Source organism: Solea senegalensis, unplaced genomic scaffold, assembly GCF_019176455.1.
Source record: "Solea senegalensis isolate Sse05_10M unplaced genomic scaffold, IFAPA_SoseM_1 scf7180000016178, whole genome shotgun sequence".
Classification (NCBI taxonomy): domain Eukaryota; kingdom Metazoa; phylum Chordata; class Actinopteri; order Pleuronectiformes; family Soleidae; genus Solea; species Solea senegalensis.
The window spans coordinates 1-22,500 of NW_025321640.1; the positions used below are offsets into that span (position 1 = coordinate 1).

Below are 22,500 nucleotides of genomic sequence, written 5' to 3' on the forward strand. Positions count from 1 at the left end.
ATATATATATATAAATATATATATATGAATATGGACATAACATAAATATATGGACATGGTATTCATAAGCCGTATCCCCGGTCCTGCACAGTGGTACAGAGATGTAGATATTTCATATTTATGTCCCACACAGGTCGTTAAGTTCAGAGTAAAGAGAAGGAAGGTGGACAAAAACAAAAAGACAGATTATTTACTGTTGTTTGTGTATTTAATGACAAACCTTTGGGTCCAGACAAGGTTTTACACACGAGCTGGGGAAGAAGCCGCTCTTCTGTGTTTGTATCAGTTTCCCCTGAAAGAAAAAGGCGAGAGAGAAGGTTTAATTATCTTTATGTAACACAAACAACACAAGATTAATACAAGATTCATTGAGATTAAGATTAAGAACTGTAATACAAAAAAAGAACTGCTAAAAAGTAAAAGTCAACAAAATAAAACAAAACCAATAAACAAATGAATACAATTAAACAAGACATAATTTCACAAAGAGGCTTTGCTGTTTTACAACTTATGTGAAACTTTAACGCCCTGTAACTGTTGTAATATTTTTGTTTCAATTGTTTCCTCAAACTCTGACGATCAAATAAAACTCTCTGTACAAAGATCAAACTTTAAAAGAGTGACAAAGTGTTAGAACGTTACCTCCCACCACGTGGTGTCAGGATCTCCCTTCAGCAGCTCGATGAAGTCTCCCGTCTGAAAGCACAGCGCAGTTTTCCCCGGCGGCGCCGGCGTGCCGTGGTAATTCCTCACGGCCACCATCTTAGGACCTGAAGTCACAGATTTACACCGTGTTTAACTCAAATACTGGGTTAGTAACTTTCAGTTGAACATGGATTTACTAGTGCTGTCAAATGATTCATCGCGAGAAAATCGAGAAATGATCCAGGCTGCGTTGGATACGGAGAAGCGCACAGCGCTCGTCAATCCACTCAGAACACAACGTTAGCTACTACTCTTTAGCACAAACAAGTGTGTGCAGCGTGCCTGTTGTGTTGTTTCCGGTCGAGCTAGATCTGGTGTGGTGTTGTAGTTTTTATAACGTTACTAGTTGTTGCAACAGCATGTGAAAAAAAACACCAAAAAGAACGTTAATCTCACGATAAAAAAGAGAAAGACGCCGTTAAAATGGGTTTGTGTTAACACCGTTAATAACGTGTTAATAACACGTTATTAACAGTGTTAATAACACGTTTCACTGACAGCACTAGTTTCTACAACATAAACAACAGGAGAGAGAGACCTGCTGTTTCAACAACACAATACACAAATTAACTCGAGGAGGAGTTTGAGCTAAAATGGGTTGGGTTTAGTTCATGGTTCTCATTAATGTTTTTATTCACTCTGACCTGATACATATATACATATATATATATATATATATATATATATACATATGTATATATATATATATATATATATATATATATATATATATATATATATATATACATACATATGTATATATATTATGTGTTTCTATTTAACCTGCCACTGGAAAAACAGATGAAGGCGGTGCTTGTTCAGGTCCTTAAAGACAAAGTAATAAATAAAGTGATGGTTGTTTGAGTTCAGTCACAGCTGTGTGGACTTCTCTAAATGTGCTTTTCTTTGTGTATGATTAGAATTCTGTAAAACAGAGAAAAAGAAGTTTGTTTTTCCTCTTTCATTATTCATAATCTGAACCATTTTCTCCTCAGATTTTGCTGAATCATGTTTGAAGATAATTTAGATGAATCATGATTTTCCTGATTCATTCATATTTTAGTAGATACAGTAAAATCCCTGTTTCTCTCTCTCTGTAGCTGATGTTTTTGTCCACCAGACGGCAGTAGAGGACTGTGCTGCTCATCTTTCACCTGAGTGATGACAGGAAGTGCTCTCACCTGACGACATCCCAGGTTCCTGTGAACAATCACGACAAACACAGTTATTAAAAACACATAAACTTGCATCAAGAATAAATAATAAATGAAAGAATGATGAGGTCGTTCTTACCGAGTCATGAGGATCTGAAAAATAAAAGACAGAAGAGAGAGTCACACTTTATAACTGTCAACTATAATAATATACAAAATAAAACATGTCATAAAGTGACCGAAGTTTAGAGGAAAAACCTACTGATTTTACAGATGGTGATGATTTCCAGACACTCTTTATGAGCTCCTGTTCCACAGCGAGAGCAGAAATAACCCTGATAGAAGATCCCCCTTTAAACAGAGAGAGGGAGGGAGGGAGGGAGGGAGAGAGAGAGACACACACACACACACAGACATTACATTACTTAGATTCATTTCCTGCAGATTTACTTTAACCCAAACCAAAAACATGTCTTCACCTTAAAATGTCTTAGTGACATCATGGGGACTTGACTTTGTCCTCATAAGGAAGACAAGTCCTCACACCAGATTCAGGTCCTCACGGCCGGACCAGAGCGTTGTGTTTGTTTTAAACACCAGGGGGCAGTCACATCACAAACGTGTCCAGCATTCATTCACACTTTCATACTAACAGTGAAGTGTGGTTATTTATTTATGAATGACTTTATTTGTTTGATTGTCTTTCCTGAATTTGGACTTAAGTGATATCAGTAACTCTATCACAAAGTCTAAGTTTAATGAGTGTACTGACATTTAATGATGGTATGGTACAGTAATAATGTGTGGTTACATTATGCACTTTTATATTTTGTACACAAATAAAAAGATTTGGTGCAAAAATAAAATACATCAATTCTCCGCCTGGGGCTCTGAATAATATGGAACACACACACACACACACACACACACACACACACACACACACACACAGCACTATGGCAAGGGAAGTGTAAGACCAAATTAATTCTTTAGAACAACATGAACAACCTACTGCTGCTGTTACTGCTGCTGCTGTTACTATTGTGCGCTGTTACTGCTGTTACTGCTGCTGCTACTGCTGCTGTTGCTGCTGCTGCTGCTGTTACTGCTGCTGCTGCAACTGCTTTTTGCTGCTACTGCTGCTGCTGCTACTGCTGCTGCTGCTGCTACTGCTGCTATTTACTGCTGCTGTACTGCTGCTGCTGCTGCTGCTGCTGCTTAGCTTTACTGCTGCTGCTACTGCTGCTGCTACTGCTGTTACTGCCTTGCTTGCTGCTTTTACTGCTACTGCTGCTGCTGCTACTGCTGTACTGCTGCTGCTGCTGTTGCTGCTGCTGCTACTGCTGCTGCTGCTGTTACTGCTGCTGCTGAGTCTCTGTGTGATTTTGCTTCCACACATTCTATTTCCATTTTATTTGTCCCTTACAATCGCAGGATCAACTCGCTCCATTAAAGAGCGACCACTGGAGAATTGTGTTAGAGCACATGCATCACACACACACACACACACACACACACACACACACACACACACACACACACACACACACACACTGCCGTGTTGAATGGTCAGCTCCATAAATCACAGTGGGAGAATCAGCACAATGTAATTAGCATCTATAGCAGAGAGAGAGAGCGCGGCTGATGTGGGTCAGTGAGGCCGTGAAGTTTGTGGGTCAATACACAGAGTGGAGTTTAGTGAAGGCGCTCGACTGTAATGGAGGACAAAGTGGATGTCACATGGGAGCTGGTGGTGCGTTCAGGGACACAGTGTGAGACGTCCACATAAAAGAAATCATCCGTCTTTTTCAGTGCTGTCAAACGCTTAAAATGAATCACATTAATGTCATAGTTAACTCACACATTTGTATCTCTTCTAAATGTCTAATGAAAATGGATGCCGTTAAAATGGGTTTGTGTAAACGCCGTTAATAGCGTGTTTAACTGACAGCACTAGTCTTTTATTTACGTGGTTTAAACACTAATGAGAAGCTACAAACACTTAGTCTGTGATTAGTCTGTAAAGTAGCAATGTGACATTATCACGTAAACTCCTCTTTTTATCCGTCTTTTGTGGAATTGTCGTTCATGTTTTATCTTTGTTGTTGTCTGCCACCCTCAACTGTGAAGATCAGTTTTAACTTTATATAAATACATACATATATGGACATGTATGAATGACAGTGAAAGAAACGTGATGATCTAATAATGATAATAATGATAATGATGATGTTTGTAATGTTTACCTCAGCAGCATTTTACAGGCTCGACAGTTGGTGTTCTGATCAAACGTGTGCATCTGGAAGTTGTGCTGATTGGCTGTGGCTCTCTCTGGTTTAATGTTGGATCTGTGTGAGAGGGTGAACACATGAGTGAATGAACATGTCTGCATCATCCATGAAAATAAGCATCAAACCCACCGATCGAACTGACAAAAGTCTGTCATTCCATTGTTCACAGAAAGGATCTTTTACAAACTAACATGAACTGATTGACCAGTGTTTGTCAAACGTGAAAATGATGATGGTCTCAAACGTCTTGTTTTTGTCCAACAACCAAAAAATGATTGCGTCTTTAATGATAAAATTTAATTAATTCAATTAATTTTAATTAAAAACCCAATTCATTATTTATCAAAATAGTTGGATTTTTTTTTAATTTAGTAAATATGCACTGACTTTACAATATAATTATGTTCTCGATATAATAAAATATGCTTTTGTCAACGGTCTGAATTCTATCAGAGTATCATTAGTATTTTTTATCCTCTTCTGTGTTTCTTAAGACGGAGTATTAGGGTCACATGAAGGAGTCAATTCACAGACTTCGAGAATAGTCTTCATTTACGAGATTACTTTTTACATTAATATTGTAAATTTACGAGATTAAAGTGGTAAGAATAAAGTCTTAATTAACGTGATTAAAGTCGTAAATTTAAGACTTCAATCTCATAAATTTAGGAGATTAAAATGGTAAGAATAAAGTCTTAATTTACGAGATTAAAGTCGTAAATTTAAGACTTCAATCTCGTAAATTTACGAGATTAAAGTCATGAGAATAAAGTTTTAATTTACGAGATTAATGTTGTAAATTTACGACTTTATTCTCTTAAATTTACGAGACTAAAGTCATACATTTAAGACTCCAATCTCGTAAATTTAGGAGATTAAAGTGGTAAGAATAAAGTCATAATTTATGAGAAACAAGTCGTAAGAATAAAGTCTTAATTTACGAGATTAAAGTCGCAAACTTTAATCTCTTAAATTTACGAGAATAAAGTCTTAATTTACGAGATTAATGTTGTAAATTTACGACTTTATTCTCTTAAATTTACGAGACTAAAGTCATACATTTAAGACTGCAATCTCATAAATTTAGGAGATTAAAGTGGTAAGAATAAAGTCTTAATTTACGAGAAACAAGTCATACATTTACAAGATTAAAGTCGTAGGAATAAAGTCTTAATTTGCGAGATTAAAGTCGTAAGAATAAAGTCCTAATGCTTGAGATTAAAGTCCTAAATTTACGAGAATAAAGTCGTAAACGTATTAATTTTACGACTTAATTCTCAAAGTCTGTGAATTTCTTTTTTTTCTCAATGTGACCCAAATGCTCCGTTGTAGTTCCTCGACTTTTTGTGGGAAAACTCAAAGTCTTGATTTCAGTGGAACAAAGTGTATATGATGTAAACTCCTGTGCTGTGATATTGAACTCACATGGCCATGTCAAACTGCTCCATCCACTTCCTCTTTGTGTCCTCAGTCTTACAGAAGAACTGAAAGCCTTGTTTCCCCTGCAGGTGGATCAGGTAGAAGCCGTACGACCACTGGAGAGAAGAAGCGAGTGAGGAACACGACGACGATGACTGTGACACCAGCTTTACTCTATTTCATGTGAATCTATCTGTTATTTACGCTGACTCAGAACTCAAAGATGCTCCACATGCTTTTAGTGAGAGACATCACAGAGCTGGAGGATGAAGTCATGACACAAACGTCACCAAACATCACCACATCACCACTGCCAAAAACAGGCCATGATGAGCAAATGAGTTAAATTAAGTGAAATAAAGTGAAATAAAGTCAAAGTCACTGGAGCTTACCATTTTTCCACTCGACTGGTAAGCATGCAAAAAGAAAGACACCAGAGAAAGACCCGGTTACACATGCACACATGGAGACATGGAGACATGGAGACATGGAGACACATGCACCAAACGAAAGAAGCCATGTTAGCTCAGCCATGAATTGACATGATTGTTCAAGCACCAGCATCAAAAACTTCACTCTTCTTTTGTCGTCACTGAGCTGCTCGAACAAACATGGCACTGCATGAGAAGTGTGGAGCTTCCTCTTCAGAATAAAAGCACGGCGCGTCTCACCTTCTTCACGTCTCTGTTGTTCATGGGGTCGTCGGACATTTTGTACGACTGCAGCTCGATGATTTCTTTCAGCTCGTAACTATAACCTTTCCTCTTGCAGACAATCACCACTTTATCAAAGAGGAAAATATACCTGGAAACAAAGACGCGTGCATTATTCCTGACCTGCTGATTATTATCTGCTTCATTTTAGTTTGATGAGTCTGGACTCACCGGTCCTGTTTGGTTCTGTTGACGATGGAAGAAACCTTCAGCTCTCCGTCGATCTTCGGCCTCCCGTACTCCTCCAGTTTCACCTGCTGCTTGTGTCACAAAGACACGCCCACTGTCAGTCCATTCTCACGGTCATGAGCACAGATTAATAATCCACACAGATGACTAGTGAGTCATTTTAACTGTACACAAGCAGGTTGTTGTCACAACATGAAAATAAAAAAAAGATAAACTGAGCCAGAAACTTTTCATTTGACTAATTATTGCACATTTATCACAGTGTCTCACAGTGTCTCACAGTGTCTCACAGTCTGACAGTGTCTCACAATGTCTCACAGTCTCTCACAGTGTCTCACAGTCTCACAGTATCTCACAGTCTCTCACAGTGTCTCAGAGTCTCACAGTGTCTCACAGTGTCTCACTGGACTTACAAGGTTTTCAATAGAACTTTGGAATTCGCTGATTTTCTTCAGTGTCTCGTTGTCGCGTTTCACTTCGTTGATGTACATGGCCAGATCCTGAAAGACACAGACACACACACATAGACACACAGACACACACACAGACACAAACCTCTGTGACAGCTGTCATATCACACACTCAGTCACGGACTTTCAAGGAACTCTTTACACAACTGCAGAGACATTGTTATGTAACACACACACACACAGACACAGACACACAGACACACACAGACCTGCATAGCTGCCAGTGCCTCCTTCAGCTGTTGTCTCTCCGGTCGGTCAGTGGAGTGACTTAAAAGTTCCTGTGGAGACACAAAATAACAATCATAATAATGTTTATTATTACCTCTGTTTTCATGGACGTGGCTTTATGTTCCTGTTCAATAATCCACTGATGACGTCACCAAACATGATCTGTCTCTTATAATGAACACTGTAAAAACATCTGGATCTGATCTGGCGTCAGATTAAAAGTAACATATAAAAAGACATGAGCAGATAAAGTTCTTCTGGATCAAAATAGTAAATATTGCAGGTGCTGGTTTGTAAAACACAGGTGACAAAGGTTTGTGCTCTTCTTATTAGTTTGATGATAAAAATACACATAAACAGATCATCAGTCTAAAGTATAAAGTACGTGAAAGTGATACTTGAGTAAAAGTACAAGTATCTTAGCAGAAAATGACTTTGGTAGAAGTTAAAGTCGCCTTTTACAATATGACTTAAGTCTTAAAGTACATGACATTTACTGTACTTAAGCATCAAAAGTCATTTTCTGATATAAACTGTACTTAGGCATCAGAAGTAAAAGTAAAAGTATTTAAACAAAGTGAGCAATTACAATATTGAATATGACCTTTATTGTGGCTTCTTAACAATAAAAGCATAATAATAGGTACAAGCGAACAAGTTAAGACAATATTAAACTAAATGGTGACAAACTCTCTGTGTCTGCTTGTATTTTTCAAACTTTTTGAAACTTTTAGAGTTTGTGGAGCTTCTAGACGTCACACTGTGTTTTAATTCAGACCAAATCTGCGCTTTATCTGCGTGAGCTCGCTCGCTAGCTCCGCGGTTAGCCGCTCAGCTGAGAGCTGAAACCCGGCGTCCGGAGTGTACAACACAAACCCGGAGACAGGAGACCAGAGCCTCGGTGTCGGACACGGTAAACAACGAGCCGCTGGTGTGTTTTAAATCCACTCGGAGCCGAAATCTGCGGCTAACAGCTGAGCGGCTAACAGCAGGTGCCGCTAAAAACAACTAGCGACTACAAACAGGCATTACGTCACCAACTCAGCTTTTATTTTGTAGTAACGAGACGGTTAAAGGAAATGTATCAGAGTAAAAGTCTTCAGAAATATAAATAACAGATATGTGACAATTCTACTACAGTAACTAAGTATTTGTACTTAAGTAGTTACATTACAACACTGCATATAATCTGTACTGACTTGAAGATAGAAGAGTAAACAGCAGTGATTGTTCTCTCTGCTCTTTACAACAACACTGTGTTCACTCACTCACTCACTCACTCACTCATCATCTCTGCACCACAGGCTTATTGTTGTTGTTTATGTTTCTGACTGTGATCTATGACTCAGACTCAGAGTCACGGTGACTCAGAAGCTTCAGGAAAACACTGATTTATCCTGATTGAATAAAAATAAAACAGTACATACAGTTCACATACATTCACACTCTTATTCTTTAATCTTTTATTTATAAAAAAATCTTTATTAATTAAAGATAATCATGATATTAAAGATTCTGTTTTATCTTTTATTCTGTGGCAACAACAGGAAATGTCTCTTTTCACTGATTTGACTCATTCATAAATATGATTTTGCTTCAGTTTTTTAAGGACAGAACTAAGTGTTTTACTTTGATCATGGTTTTTTGTGTTGTTGTTGTTGTTGTTGTTCCTTTAATCGTTGGTCAAACTCTGGCTGTTGTTGTTGTTGTTTAAATGTGCTACAGAAGGAAACTTCACCAGAGGCAAACACAGTCTCATCATCACTGGATTCACACAAACAAACAAACAGTGGAAGCACGAGCTGCTGACTCCACTGTCAGTGCAGACCACTGTCACAACACACACACTATACAGAAACATCATACATTCATCACTTATTCACAACCTGCTGCTGAATTCACTTTATTTACAGATCCGTACAGTCCACACACACACACACACACACACACACACACACACACACATACACACACACACACACACACAGATACTCTTTAAAGGTCCAGTGTGTAAAATTAAACAACAGAAACAAAGAAACACCTGACGAACACATAATCAATAACATCTGTATCCGTAGAAACTTGATGTGCTCTCTGACAACAACAACAACAACAACAACAACAACAACAACAACAACACCGTGACTTTCTGGTGGATCATTTTCAACTTGATTTTTACATCACATGAAACCTCCTGTTTCAGAAACAGACCAATGTGTTGATCACATTTCAGGAAAACTACGTTTCTAATTAAACTAGTGTTTTCACTGTAGACCTTTAATATCGCTCACACACACACAGAGCCTGTAGTCACACAGTGTTCTCCTGTAAAACTGTGGGCAGCAGTGAAATGGACTGAATTTAATCTGATTAGTGCACAGTTGATTTAACTCCAGTGTCCTGCTGAGACTCTCTCTGTGTCTGTCTGTCTGTCTCTCTCTCTCTAACTCTCTCTCTAACTCTCTCTCTCTGTCTGTCTGTCTCTCTCTCTCTCTCTCTCACTCTGTCTCTCTCTGTCTTGACCCATGGTCACCTGACACAAACATTAAAACACAGCATAATAAACTCGTCCATAAAGAATATGAAAAAGAATCAAAGATGTTTGAACAGCAGGAGGAAACTGTCACACTGAGGGCTCACACATGGATCTTTACACATAGAAACATCAGTGCAGGTCTGATACGTATATACACATAATCCATGTGCTGTGTGGAAATAACTGTGCTGTCTGACAGCGTCATTACAACACTCTCTGCACATATTCTATTTATTATCCTCTTATATTTGTTGTCTTAATAAGCACATCTTTCTTGTTAAATATTTTATCTGTTGCTAATATTTCTTTCTTTCCCATTGAGTGTTGGTTTTATTCTGAAGGAGCAAATATAATCCATGGATTATTTGGAGTTGTCAGCTGTTTCCTTTACAGTGTTGTTCCTACCTTCAGTAGTAGGTGATACTTTAAAACCCTCTGCATTGGAACCACCAGCAGATCCTGCAGCTTGAATTTTCCCTCCTGGACTTTCAAGGTACATTCCTGTGAAACAACGACACGATCAGCAGCAGCATTATCATAATCAGCAGCATCATCATCATCATCATCATCAGCAGCAGCAGCAGCATCAGCAGCAGCATCAGCAGTAGCATCAGCAGCAGCAGCAGCAGCCGCGGGAACAGTTTATCAATAATCACATACCACAAGTCTCTATTCTCCCAACAAGTGCGCTCATTCATTCATTCCATGATTTTCACAAGGCAACTCATTCATTAGTCTGCCAGGTTGCCACCTGTCGTCTCGGCTAATATCTTCACAGAATTCTCCTCACAACAACAACACAACACAGCTGACATCCTCATTATCACCATTACCACACACACAGACGTTGACATGTTCAGCCATTCCGAGGGGACATTATATCGACTTTACATTCCACATTTCTGGAGACTTACTTAACATTAACCACACTACTGACTGAATTACTAACCCCGGCCTCCAATCCTAACTTAACCGCCAACCTAACCTTAAACATATCTCTGCCCTTAAAATGGCCACACACACACACACACACACACACACACACACACACACACACACAGACACATGCACACACACACAGACACACACACACAGACACATGCACACACACACACAGACACACGCACACACACACAGACACACATGCACAGATATGCACGCACACACACGCGACGCATACACACACACACACACATACACACACACGCAGACACACACACACACACACACAGATATACACACACAGATACATGCACACAATAATACAGACATTACACACACAGACACACACGCATACACGCATACACACACACACACGACGCATTACACACACACGTATATTACTTACACACACAGCCACACACACACAGACATACATACACACACATTACACACACAGACAGCCATTACATACACATATTAGCAGACATACGTACACACACATTACATACGCACGCATTGGCCACACGCATACAGCACACACACACACACACACACACACACAGACACACACACACACAGACACAGCCACACACACAGACACACACACACACACACACACACACACAGCCACACATGCTTGACACAGACAGCACACACACACACACACACACACACAGCGACTACACTTGACAAGCAAATGACAAATACAAATCTGTCCATGTCTAAACACATGAGATTTAATCTGATGTTATGAACTTGTTTGTATTATTATTTAAAACCATCGTCCGTCTTTTTTGTCGTGACTTTTTTACCTCGACTTTGATCCTGACGTCGTCTCGCGTCGCTATTAACTCGTCCAGTGTCTTCTGAGCGTTTTCCATGTGACTGCAGTACTGACCGTAGATCAACAACCTGCACACACACACACACACACAAAACAATTCAAACCATTTTAATTTGCTGTACAACTGGATTAGGATTAGGGTAGTCCTAACCCTAATCCAAAAACTGCCAGACAACACACACACATATCTATCAGTATTTAAGATAAAGAGTGATAATGAAATAACTTCTATAAAGAACACCATAACATCATAAAAAACACTCATCGTGATAACTAATCAGATTATGATGTTCCATGATGACACACAGGATAATCTGATTATGACTCACATTCATGTGAATCAATGTTATAATCTAACTAAATGACTTCAAATGATATAATTGAAAACCATTAATACTCCACAGTAAATATAAATGTGGTCATTGTAACCAGACGAGCTTCAAAAACCACTGATACACATGAATCATTAGACTCTTGTTTTTAAGTATTTAATTAAGCTCACAACAACCAGAAATAAGACATGAACGCAGCTGAACACGTCTTACATTTGCTCCATTTATAAAACTTCAATATCTGCCAAACACCATGTTCAGTTATAAATGTTTATCAGAGAGCGTGTGGTTCATAAAGTCAGAACTGAGGCTTCACTGGGACTAATGAGGCTTTCTGTACAAACGACAGACACAAAGGAAAGTGTTGCTGTTGTTGTTGTTGTTGTTGTTGTTGTTGTTGTGTGACAGAAGCTTCAGGAAACAACACACACACACACACCCACACACACAAATATGAAGATGAAGTGAGAGGTCAGTGTGAGGATCACAACAGGCTCAGATGAATGAATATGTGAATACATGAATTATGATTAGCAATGAACGTGAAGATCATGAATAAGTCATGAGTGGACTCGACGAGCCGTAATCACAGAGAACAGATCACTGTGTTTATTAGATGTTACAGTGAAGCCATGACACAGAGGAGGGAGACAGGTACTTCCTGTGTGCAGGAAGAGGAGGAGGAGGAAAGAGATGATGCAGAAATAACAGAAGAACACAGAGACTGTGGAGACTAGGAGTAAAGCTGAGTCATACTGAAAAAAAGCTAACAGCTAACGTTGTTTAAGTCTGTGTGACATCATCAGAAAAAGCTGTTTTAAAGAGACTGTTTGTGTAGTGAAGCTCCTCCCCTGCTTAAACTCTCGTGTAGTGAAGCTCCTCCCCTGCTTAACTCTTGTGTGTGGTAGTGAAGCTCCTCCTGCTTAAACTCTGCAGTGAAGCCCTCCCCTGCTGCAAAACTCTCGCAGTGAAGCCCTGCTTAAACTCTGTAGTGAAGCCCCTCCCCTGCTTAAACTCTTGCAGAGAAGCTCCCTCCCCTGCTTAAACCCTGTGTAGTGAAGCCCTTCCTGCTAAAACCTCGCAGTGGGAAGCTCCTCCCCTGCTTAAACCTCGTGTAGTGAAGCCTCCTGTTTAAATCCTCGTGTGAGTAGCTCCTCACCTGCTCAAACCTCGTGTGAGAAGCCTCCCTCTGCTCAAACCTCGTGTAGTGCAGCTCCTCCCCCAGCTGTACCTCGTAGCAGAAGCTCCTCCCTCCTGCTTAAACTCGTGCAGTGAAGCTCCTCCCTGCTTAAACCTCGCGGTAGTGAAGCCCTCCCTGCTTAAACTCCTGCAGTGAAGCTCCACCCCTGCTTAAACTCTCGTGTAGAGAAGCTCCTCCCCTGCTTAAACTCTCGTGTAGTGAAGCTCCTCCCTTGCTTCAACTGTCCCTGAGGTGTGATGAAGACTTGAGCTCCTGCTGTGATGGACATGAATGGAAGCCTTGATCAGTTAAAGACAGCAGATGGACTGTGTGGTGAGACACGCGTCACACTGTGGAGACACAATGAGACATGAAGGTCTTCTTCAAAGACGCTGCTCACTGACACCAAGATAACTTGATGGAATATGAAGATGACAGGGTAGTGCAGGAGTTTACTGCCTCCAGAAGATGGCAGTAATGACACATCATGGATCAATCCACAAAGAAGAAGAAGAAGGCAGTAAAGTGGTGGAGTTGATGGTGTGAATGTGTGAAGAAAAGAAGAAAATGTGCAGTGAGAAGAAACAAAGACCGAAACTCTCGATGTAACACATGACGACAAAAGATCAACAATATTCACTGAGCGACGATGAATAAAGGTTTTATCTTCACTGACACGTTACGTTTTCATTGTCATGTATGTGTCAGTGTGTGTCAGTGTGTGTTAGTGTGTGTCAGTGTGTGTGTACATTACTGTGTGTATCTGTGTGTTAAATCAACCTGCCTACAGCGACTGCACATGGAAATTAGCCTGTGGCCACAATCTGTCACATTTACATGTGGATGTTCTTTAATGTGAACTGTCCCTTTAATAAAAAACTGTCCCTTTAACGAAAAACAAGTTTTATATATATATATAGTGTGTGTGCGTGTGTGTGTGTCCTCCAGCCTGAGGCTGAATCCAAAGACAAACATTAAAGCTGCAACTCAAAAAAAAATAAACACAAGCAGACTTTGAAAACAGACGAGTGTTTGTGTCACATGACAACAACAAAGATTTCGTTTACGTAAGAATTATTTAAATATTTAAGTGCGCTGCAAATATAAATGCATGTTTTTTCATCGCTGTTTATTGAAGCTAAGCCATTTTGTGATCTTTAATTGTTCTAAAGTATCACATAGATCTCAGACATGAGCTGCTCTGATTTCTAAAGATTGGCATAAATCATAGAAAAACTGCAGAAAACATCTGTTAACACTAATAATGTTGAGCTGAAGTGATTTGGTTTTAATGTGCAGTGGAAGATTTGCTCAAAGTCATTAAAGTGGTTTACTCGATTCATTAAAGCTGATACTACATTCAGCTCAGGGCTCCATAAAGGCTTGGTCCGGCCCTGTCAGTCCGGTGGGTTGTGTAGAGTTTGCTGCAGCTGCAGTAAAATCCTGCTGTATGTGTTGTTCTCAGTGCTGGTGACACGGCCCTGCTGTGCTGGCCTCTTTCATAATGAGGACGCCGTCGTGCTTGTTATTTCACGGAAAATGCAATTTTGGGTAAACGCGCCCTGGGCCTTCACCTCCGCCCCCGACTGAGCCGCGCGAGCCGAGGAAGGCGACGGAGGAAAAAGTCCCGGGAAAACAAAAGTGACAGGTTGTGTTAGCGGCTAATGTCGTGTGACGTGTGGCTGTGGGCGCCGCTCACCTCCACTCCACAGCCCACACTCACAGCTAATACACGGCTAATACACAGCTAATACACAGCTATTATACAACTAATACATAGCTAATATACAGCTAATACACAGCTAATATACAACTAACACACAGCTAATATACAACTAATACACAGCTAAATATGTTGTTAATATTATTGTGCTAATATGTTTTAAGTTAATACACAGCCAATACGTAATAAAGCATAGTACAACTAATATAAGGCCAATATACAGCTAATACACAGCTAATATACAGCTAATACACAGCTATTATACAATCCACATACAGCTAATACACAGCTAATATACAGCTAATACACAGCTAATATACAGCTAATATACAACTAATACACAGCTAATATACAACTAATACACAGCTAATATACAACTAATACTATTGGGAAGCATTATACAGCTAATACACAGCACACACAGCTAATATACAGCTAATAATAATAGCTAATATACAGCCATTATACAACTAATATTAATAGCTAATACACAGCTAATATACAGCTAATATACAGCTAATACACAGCTAATATACAACTAATATACAGCTAATATACAACTAATACACAGCTAATATACAGCTAATATACAGCTAATACACAGCTTAAGACATACAGCCAATACACAGCTATTATACAACTAATACACAGTCAATACAGCTAATAACAATAACAGCCAATGACAGCTAATACACAGCTAATATACAGCTAAAACGCAGCTAATATACAGCTAATATACAGCTAATACACAGCTAATATACAACTAATATACAGCTAATACACAGCTAATACACAGCTAATACACAGCTTATATACAGCTAATACACAGGTGATGGAGAAAAACACAGGACCAGGAGTGCAGCTGTGATTAGACTCTGCCAGGAAATCTGAGAACAACTTCAGTCCAGAAAACAAGTCGCACATGAGGAAGTCAACGAGAGGACACTGATTCAGCCTCATCCTCACTCAGTCACTCACAGAGGAAATAACTGAAGATATGAAGAATTTTACTGGCGGAAAGATTTAAAAATTTAAAAAACTATCGACACAAAGTCACAGGACAACTCAGTTCAAACATCCTCACAGGTTACATGAGGTCTGTGATATTACACTGATCTGTTACTGATCGTTATGAGTGTTTCATTCACAGATACGTGAAGGAAACAAATACAGGAAGTGTCACACAAAAACAGGAAGTCAGATCCAAAGTTACTTCCAAATTCAAAAATAAAGTCTATAAAAGTGAGCAAACAATTACACACGTGATAAAAATACAACCATCGACAGATGGAGAAATCTGTGAAGTGATTGTCTCCTCGTTTACATAAATGTACAGGATTGTTTTCCACTGACACTTTGTTCTTTGTTCTCTGTGTTTATTAAGTCAAACACGGACATTATAAACTGTTTGTTCCACAAAAATGGAGGAGATGAACGACAGTGACATTTGCACTGAAACCAAATCAGAAAAAAAAATTTTCTCTTTTTGCAGCGATGTGAGAAAAAAAAACGCACACTGTTGTAAAGGTCACACACACACACACACACACACACACATGCGCACACACACATGCACACACACACACACACACACACACACACACACACTCAGGGACAAAGCATGATTTTTCATCCCGAGTGTAAATGGTGCAGGAGAAAATGTGGAGCTGTTTGACAAGAGCGATGCAGTGTGTGTGTGTGTAGGAGATTTACACACACACACACACACACACACACACACAGACAGTGAGATAATGAGGCAGGTAAACGTGTCAGTCACACACTCACAATCAAAGCCTGTGACGCACACAATCTGCAAATCCATGAGTGCTTTTCTTAAAATAACTCTGCCTCTCATTCTGCAAATGTCAGTGAAGGTAAATAATAACAATAACATTTGTTTATGAATAGAAGGTAAATGTTAAGTGTTTCTGTCTGGAGCTTGAATCAATGACACAGACAGACAGCTGGAAACAGAAAGGCTGATTAAAATAGTGTCAGTTCATATGATGGAAAACTACGAGAGCTCATCATGAAGCTCTGTTAAAGCCTGACAACCACTCTTTCACTTCAATCACACGAGTCAGAGCAGGAAACAACTAACGTCCAGGACTCCATGACTGAGAGACACTGACCTTTATGACGTTTATATCTGCTGAAATATAATCCAGCTCCTTACATTCCAGTCAGTTTCACGTAAGGAAAATGTTACCATTGTCTTTTAGTCGCTGTGATAGTTTCACTAGTCTCATTAGTTTCCCTATTTTCACTAGTGAGTCCTGAGAGATTGAACAACAATCTATAATTCATAACCAAACACTCTCTGACTGATTATAGGAGATAATCCAGCTGGATTATTGAACATCAGGAAGTGGCTGTCAAAATAGTAAATTAAGACAAAGAAACAACGTGATGTCATCATCAGAACAATAACTGTGCTGAGGAAAAATAATGTATATACACACACACACACACACGTTTACTGACCTTTCTTTGAAGTCGAGGAAAATCTTGCCCAGACCACTTCCTCCGGTCACCATGTTCAGATCGATGGCTCGCAGAAGGGCAAAGTGGACTCTGATCACATCCTGAGAATAAATGAAATGTGTCATATCCTCATGTATATGTATACATATACAGTATATATATTTATACATGCATATGTTAAAAAACATGGATTCGGTTCAATATGTATTAGATAATATATGTATTCCTTATCTATTAGACAATAGATCACAAATATATTGTGTTTTATTTGGATTACAAAAGCAAAATGGATTTTCTACATAAATTGTGCACTGTAGTTTTTATTAAACGTATTCAAATATTATGTGTCATGTGTGGAAGAGCATGAGAGAAACACTGTGATATTAACACATGTATGTTATATGTAGTGAAGTGTATGAAGTGAGGGAGGAGCTCAGAACTTTGTGTATAATCAGCAGAAGAAATAGTTTAAAATGAAAGAAACATAGTGTACACTCACACACACGCACACACACACACACACTCACACACTATTACATACACACCTGCATACACTCACTCACACACAGACACGCACATACACACACATGCACACATTCACATTCACACACACACTCACACTCACACCACACACACACACACACACACACGCACACACACTCACTCACACACCTTCCTCACCTCAAGGTTGACAAAAATGGCGTCCATGTCCTGTGGATTCAAGACCAGCCTGAGTGGAATCATATAATTCTAGAGGAGAAAACACACGAGAGAGTAAATGAATGGATTTCCTCTAAAAGCCTTAAAATCCACACACAGACTTTACAGTGACAATAAAATGAAAATAAAGCTCTGGAAAAGCTTTCAGCAGATCAAGTGAACGTGAACTCCAGCAACAAATAAGAAAACAACCAAAGCTGCTGAAGAGACGATAAAGAGAAGATGCAGAGAAGATAAAGAGAAGATACAGAGAAGATAAAGAGAAGATAAAGAGAAGATACAGAGAAGATAAAGAGATACAGAGAAGATAAAGAGAAGATAAAGAGAAGATACAGAGAAGATACAGAGAAGATAAAGATACAGAGAAGATAAAGAAGATAAAGAGAAGATAAAGAGAAGATACAGAGAAGATAAAGAGAAGATACAGAGAAGATAAAGAGAAGATACAGAGAAGATAAAGTGAAGACAAAGAGAAGACAAAGAGAAGATAAAGAGAAGATACAGAGAAGATACAGAGAAGATACAGAGTAAAGTGAAGATACAGAGAAGATAAAGAGATAAAGAGAAGATACAGAGAAGATAAAGAGAAGATAAAGAGAAGACAAAGAGAAGATAAAGAGAAGACAAAGAGAAGATAAAGAGAAGATACAGAGAAGATACAGAGAAGATAAAGAGAAGATAAAGAGAAGATACAGAGAAGATAAAGAGAAGATACAGAGAAGATGAAGAGAAGATACAGAGAAGATACAGAGAAGATACAGAGAAGATAAAGAGAAGATACAGAAGATACAGATACAGAGAAGAGAACAGAGAAGATACAGAGAAGATAAAGAGAAGATAAAGAGAAGATAATAGAAGATAAAGAGAGAGAGAAAAAGAGAAGATACAGAGATACAGAGAAGATAAAGAGAAGATAAAGAGATACAGAGAAGATACAGAGAAGATAAATAGAAGATACAGAGTAAGATAAAGAAGATAAAGAGAAGATAAAGAGAAGATACAGAGAAGATACAGAGAAGATAAAGAGAAGATAAAGAGAAGATACAGAGAAGATAAAGAGAAGATAAAGAGAAGACAAAGAGAAGATAAAGAGAAGACAAAGAGAAGATAAAGAGAAGAAGATACAGAGAAGATACAGAGAAGATAAAGAGAAGATAAAGAGAACAGATAAAGAGATACAGAGAAGATACAGAGAAGATACAGAAGATACAGAGAAGATAAAGATAAAAGAGATACAGAGAGAAGATACAGAGAAGATACAGAGAGAGATACAGAGAATAAAAGAGAAGATACAGAGAAGATAAAGAGAAGATAAAGAGAAGATAAAGAAGACAGAAGAAAGAAGATACAGAGAGAAGATACAGAGAAGATAAAGAGAAGATAAAGAGAAGATACAGAGAAGATAAAGAGAAGATAAAGAGAAGATAAAGAGAAGATAAAGAGAAGATCCAGGGATGAGGTTTGAACGTGTTGTAAAACCACAGCGTGTGCAGCTGCTTCAGCGTCACATTCCATCACCATAACAATAACAAAAGCATCAACAAAGAGACGACGGGCTTTATTAATCCCAACTCAATTAAGCCTAACGAGTCCTCGGATCACAGAGAGGTTATTTATTCTCTCTCTCCATCTCGTCTGAAGTGGATCAGAACTCACATTTACTTTAATGAAATTAGTCGAGCGCGTGATTTGGAGAGAAAGTGATGTGTGATCCTCACAATGAGGGAGAGAGGGAGAGAGAGAGAGAGAGAGAAAGTGATGTGTGATCCTCACAATGACAGAGAGAGGGAGAGAGAGAGGGGGAGAGAAAGTGATGTGTGCTCCTCACAATGACGGAGAGAGGAGAGAGAGAGGGGGGAGAGAGTGTGGCATGACTGAGGCAACATTGATATTTACTCACATCTTTGTCCATTTTGACCTCGTTTTAATCTCATTGAGCAAAAAATGCATTAAATTCAGTTTGAAAGAGTGAAAAACACAAGAGGAAGAAAAACGTGAAGTGAATCAGTGAATGTCCTCCAACACGCGTGGATGAACACATCATCCTTTCACTCACACACTAAGAACATTGTATAAAAGTAGTTTATAAACAGAGTTGTGTGTAATAGGAATGAGACTGTGAATGTTAAACATGTTTATAATCATCGATCTCTTTATTTATTATATCTAATCTTCCCTTTGTTTCTAAAATCTTAAAAAAGGCAGTTGCCAATCAATGATGTGAATATTTGCACATTAATGGCCTGTTTGAAGATTTTCAGTCAGGTTTAAGATTAAACCATAGCACAGAAACAGCACTAGTTAAAGTTAGTAACTCAGATAATGGTCTAGTTTCTTTACTTGTCCTGTTAGATCTTAGTGCTGCGTTTGACACCATTGATCATGATATTCTACTGCAGAGATTGGAGCAGACTCTTGGTATCACAGGTGCTGCCCTCTGCTGGTTTAAATCATACTTATCTGATAGATTCCAGTTTGTTCACGTTAATGATAAAGCCTCACTACAAACAGAAGTTAATTGTGGAGTTCCACAAGGCTCAGTGCTTGGGCCTATACTTTTTACCTTATATATGCTTCCTCTAGGGAACATTATTAGAAAGCATAACATACACTTTCATTGTTATGCAGATGACACACAGCTATATTTATCAATGAGGCCGGATGAAATAAATCAGGTTGTTCAACTCCAGGAATGTCTCAGAGACATTAAGTCCTGGATGACCTGTAACTTTCTACTTTTAAACTTTTATACTCGGCCCTAAACACCTCAGAGAAAAACTTTCTGATCACATTGTCACTTTAGATGACATCACCCTGGCTTCCAGTTCCACTGTGAGGAACCTTGGAGTTACTTTTGACCAGGAAATGTCTTTTGATTCACACATAAAACTCATTTCCAGAACAGCCTTCTTCCACCTGCGGAACATTATGAAAATTAGAAACATTCTGTCTTTACAGGATGCTGAAAAACTAGTTCATGCTTTTGTTAATCTAGATTAGATTACTGTAACTCCTTATTATCAGGATGTTCCAACAAGTGTGTTAGAATCCTTCAGTTAATTCAAAATGCTGCAGCACGAGTTCTGACAGGAACTAGAAAGAGAGACCATATAACTCCAGTGTTAGCTTCTCTACACTGGCTCCACCCACAGTTTAGAATTCAATTTAAAATCCACCTCCTCACGCACAAAGCACTTAATGGTCACGCCCCTTCATACCTGAAAGACCTAGTCTTACCCTATCACCCTAATAGACCACTTGGGTCACAAAATACAGGTTTACTTGTGGTTCCCAGAGTCTGTAAGAGTAGAATGGGAGGCAGAGCCTTCAGTTACCAGGCTCCTCCTCTCCTGTGGAACCAGCTCCCAATGATAGTTCGGGAGGCGGAGCCTCTCTCTGTATTTAAAGTTAAACTTCAAACTTTCCTTTTTGATAAAGCTTATAAAAAAGCTGGTTCAGGGAAACCTGGACCATCTCTTAGTTATGCTGCTATAGAACTAAACTGCTGGGGGATTTTCCTGTGGTACACGCACATTCACTCTCTCACACTCAGGATATGATTATGACTTTTTATATGTCATTAACTTTGTCTCTTTCTCTCCCTAGTTTGTGTCCTTCCTTCCTTCCCTCTCTCTCTCTCTGTATTCTCATCATGCAGGTTGCAGGATCCAGATCCAGTTTTCGAGGCTATCCATATCATACATATCATCACCATTATTATTGTGCTATAATTAAAAAGTCGATATCAGTAACTGTATAAACTTGTAACCTGATACAGTTGTTGTGTATCTGCTCCTGGTCTCCCTCTCTCTCTTCTGTCTCTCCCTCATCTCCCTCTTGTCCTTTCTCTCCCCCCTTTCTGTCCCCCACCTCTCCACTGTCCCCCATTTTTCCTTTCACCCCAACCAGTCGAGGCAGATGACCGCACATCTCTGAGCCTGGTTCTGTCAGAGATTTCTTCTTCTGTTAAGAGGGAGTTTTTTCTCTCCACTGATGCCTAGTGTTTGCTCATTGTGTGAACTGTTGTGTTTCTCTGCTCTCCTTGATGTTGTCTATGTACAGACCTGAGATCATGTATGTTATGATTTGGTGCTATACAAATAAAATTGAATTGAAATGAATTGAATTAAAGCACGTGTGATGAAACAACAACAAACACAACATTCACTTCACCCTCACAACAAGAGCAACACAAACTGTAGAGAGGACGCACACACACACACACACACACAGAGCAGTGGAGTGAGAGATATTCAGCAGCACATATTTCACACACTGTACCTTTAAGAAATAATGTGCACAGCAGAGAGAAAAACATGAATCATTTAAATAAGCGTCTGATTTCTGCAAAAACCCTGAAACAAAGAGACTGTTGGTGTAAAACATGACCAGCTTCAGTGTTCATGAGTCAAGATGAATGAGTGTTTTCATCAGTGATTCACCCGCATATTATTCATTCAATCATTCGGTTCATAAAATGTCAGAAAACGTTGACCAATGTTTGTCAAACGTGGAAATGATGACGTCATCAAATGATGTCTTTGTGTTACAGAGCAAAGAAACCAGA

At 39.0% G+C, this 22,500-nt stretch overlaps 1 protein-coding gene across 1 annotated transcript in view; it reads right to left on the bottom strand.

Moving 5' to 3' along the window:
- Nucleotides 1-180: 180 nt before the first annotated feature.
- Nucleotides 181-22,500, bottom strand: part of vav2 (vav 2 guanine nucleotide exchange factor) — a gene marked incomplete at its 5' end in the record, with an annotated part of 24,561 nt that continues 2,241 nt past the window's right edge. Inside the window, 16 exons of the mRNA XM_044018078.1 lie at nt 181-292; nt 643-770; nt 1,887-1,905; nt 1,999-2,012; nt 2,122-2,210; nt 4,106-4,207; nt 5,576-5,685; nt 5,962-5,976; nt 6,241-6,373; nt 6,454-6,542; nt 6,885-6,971; nt 7,151-7,219; nt 10,111-10,206; nt 11,460-11,559; nt 17,214-17,314; nt 17,895-17,963. Coding sequence (XP_043874013.1) covers nt 209-292; nt 643-770; nt 1,887-1,905; nt 1,999-2,012; nt 2,122-2,210; nt 4,106-4,207; nt 5,576-5,685; nt 5,962-5,976; nt 6,241-6,373; nt 6,454-6,542; nt 6,885-6,971; nt 7,151-7,219; nt 10,111-10,206; nt 11,460-11,559; nt 17,214-17,314; nt 17,895-17,963 — 1,305 coding nt within the window. The remainder of the gene's footprint in view (nt 293-642; nt 771-1,886; nt 1,906-1,998; nt 2,013-2,121; nt 2,211-4,105; nt 4,208-5,575; nt 5,686-5,961; nt 5,977-6,240; nt 6,374-6,453; nt 6,543-6,884; nt 6,972-7,150; nt 7,220-10,110; nt 10,207-11,459; nt 11,560-17,213; nt 17,315-17,894; nt 17,964-22,500) is intronic.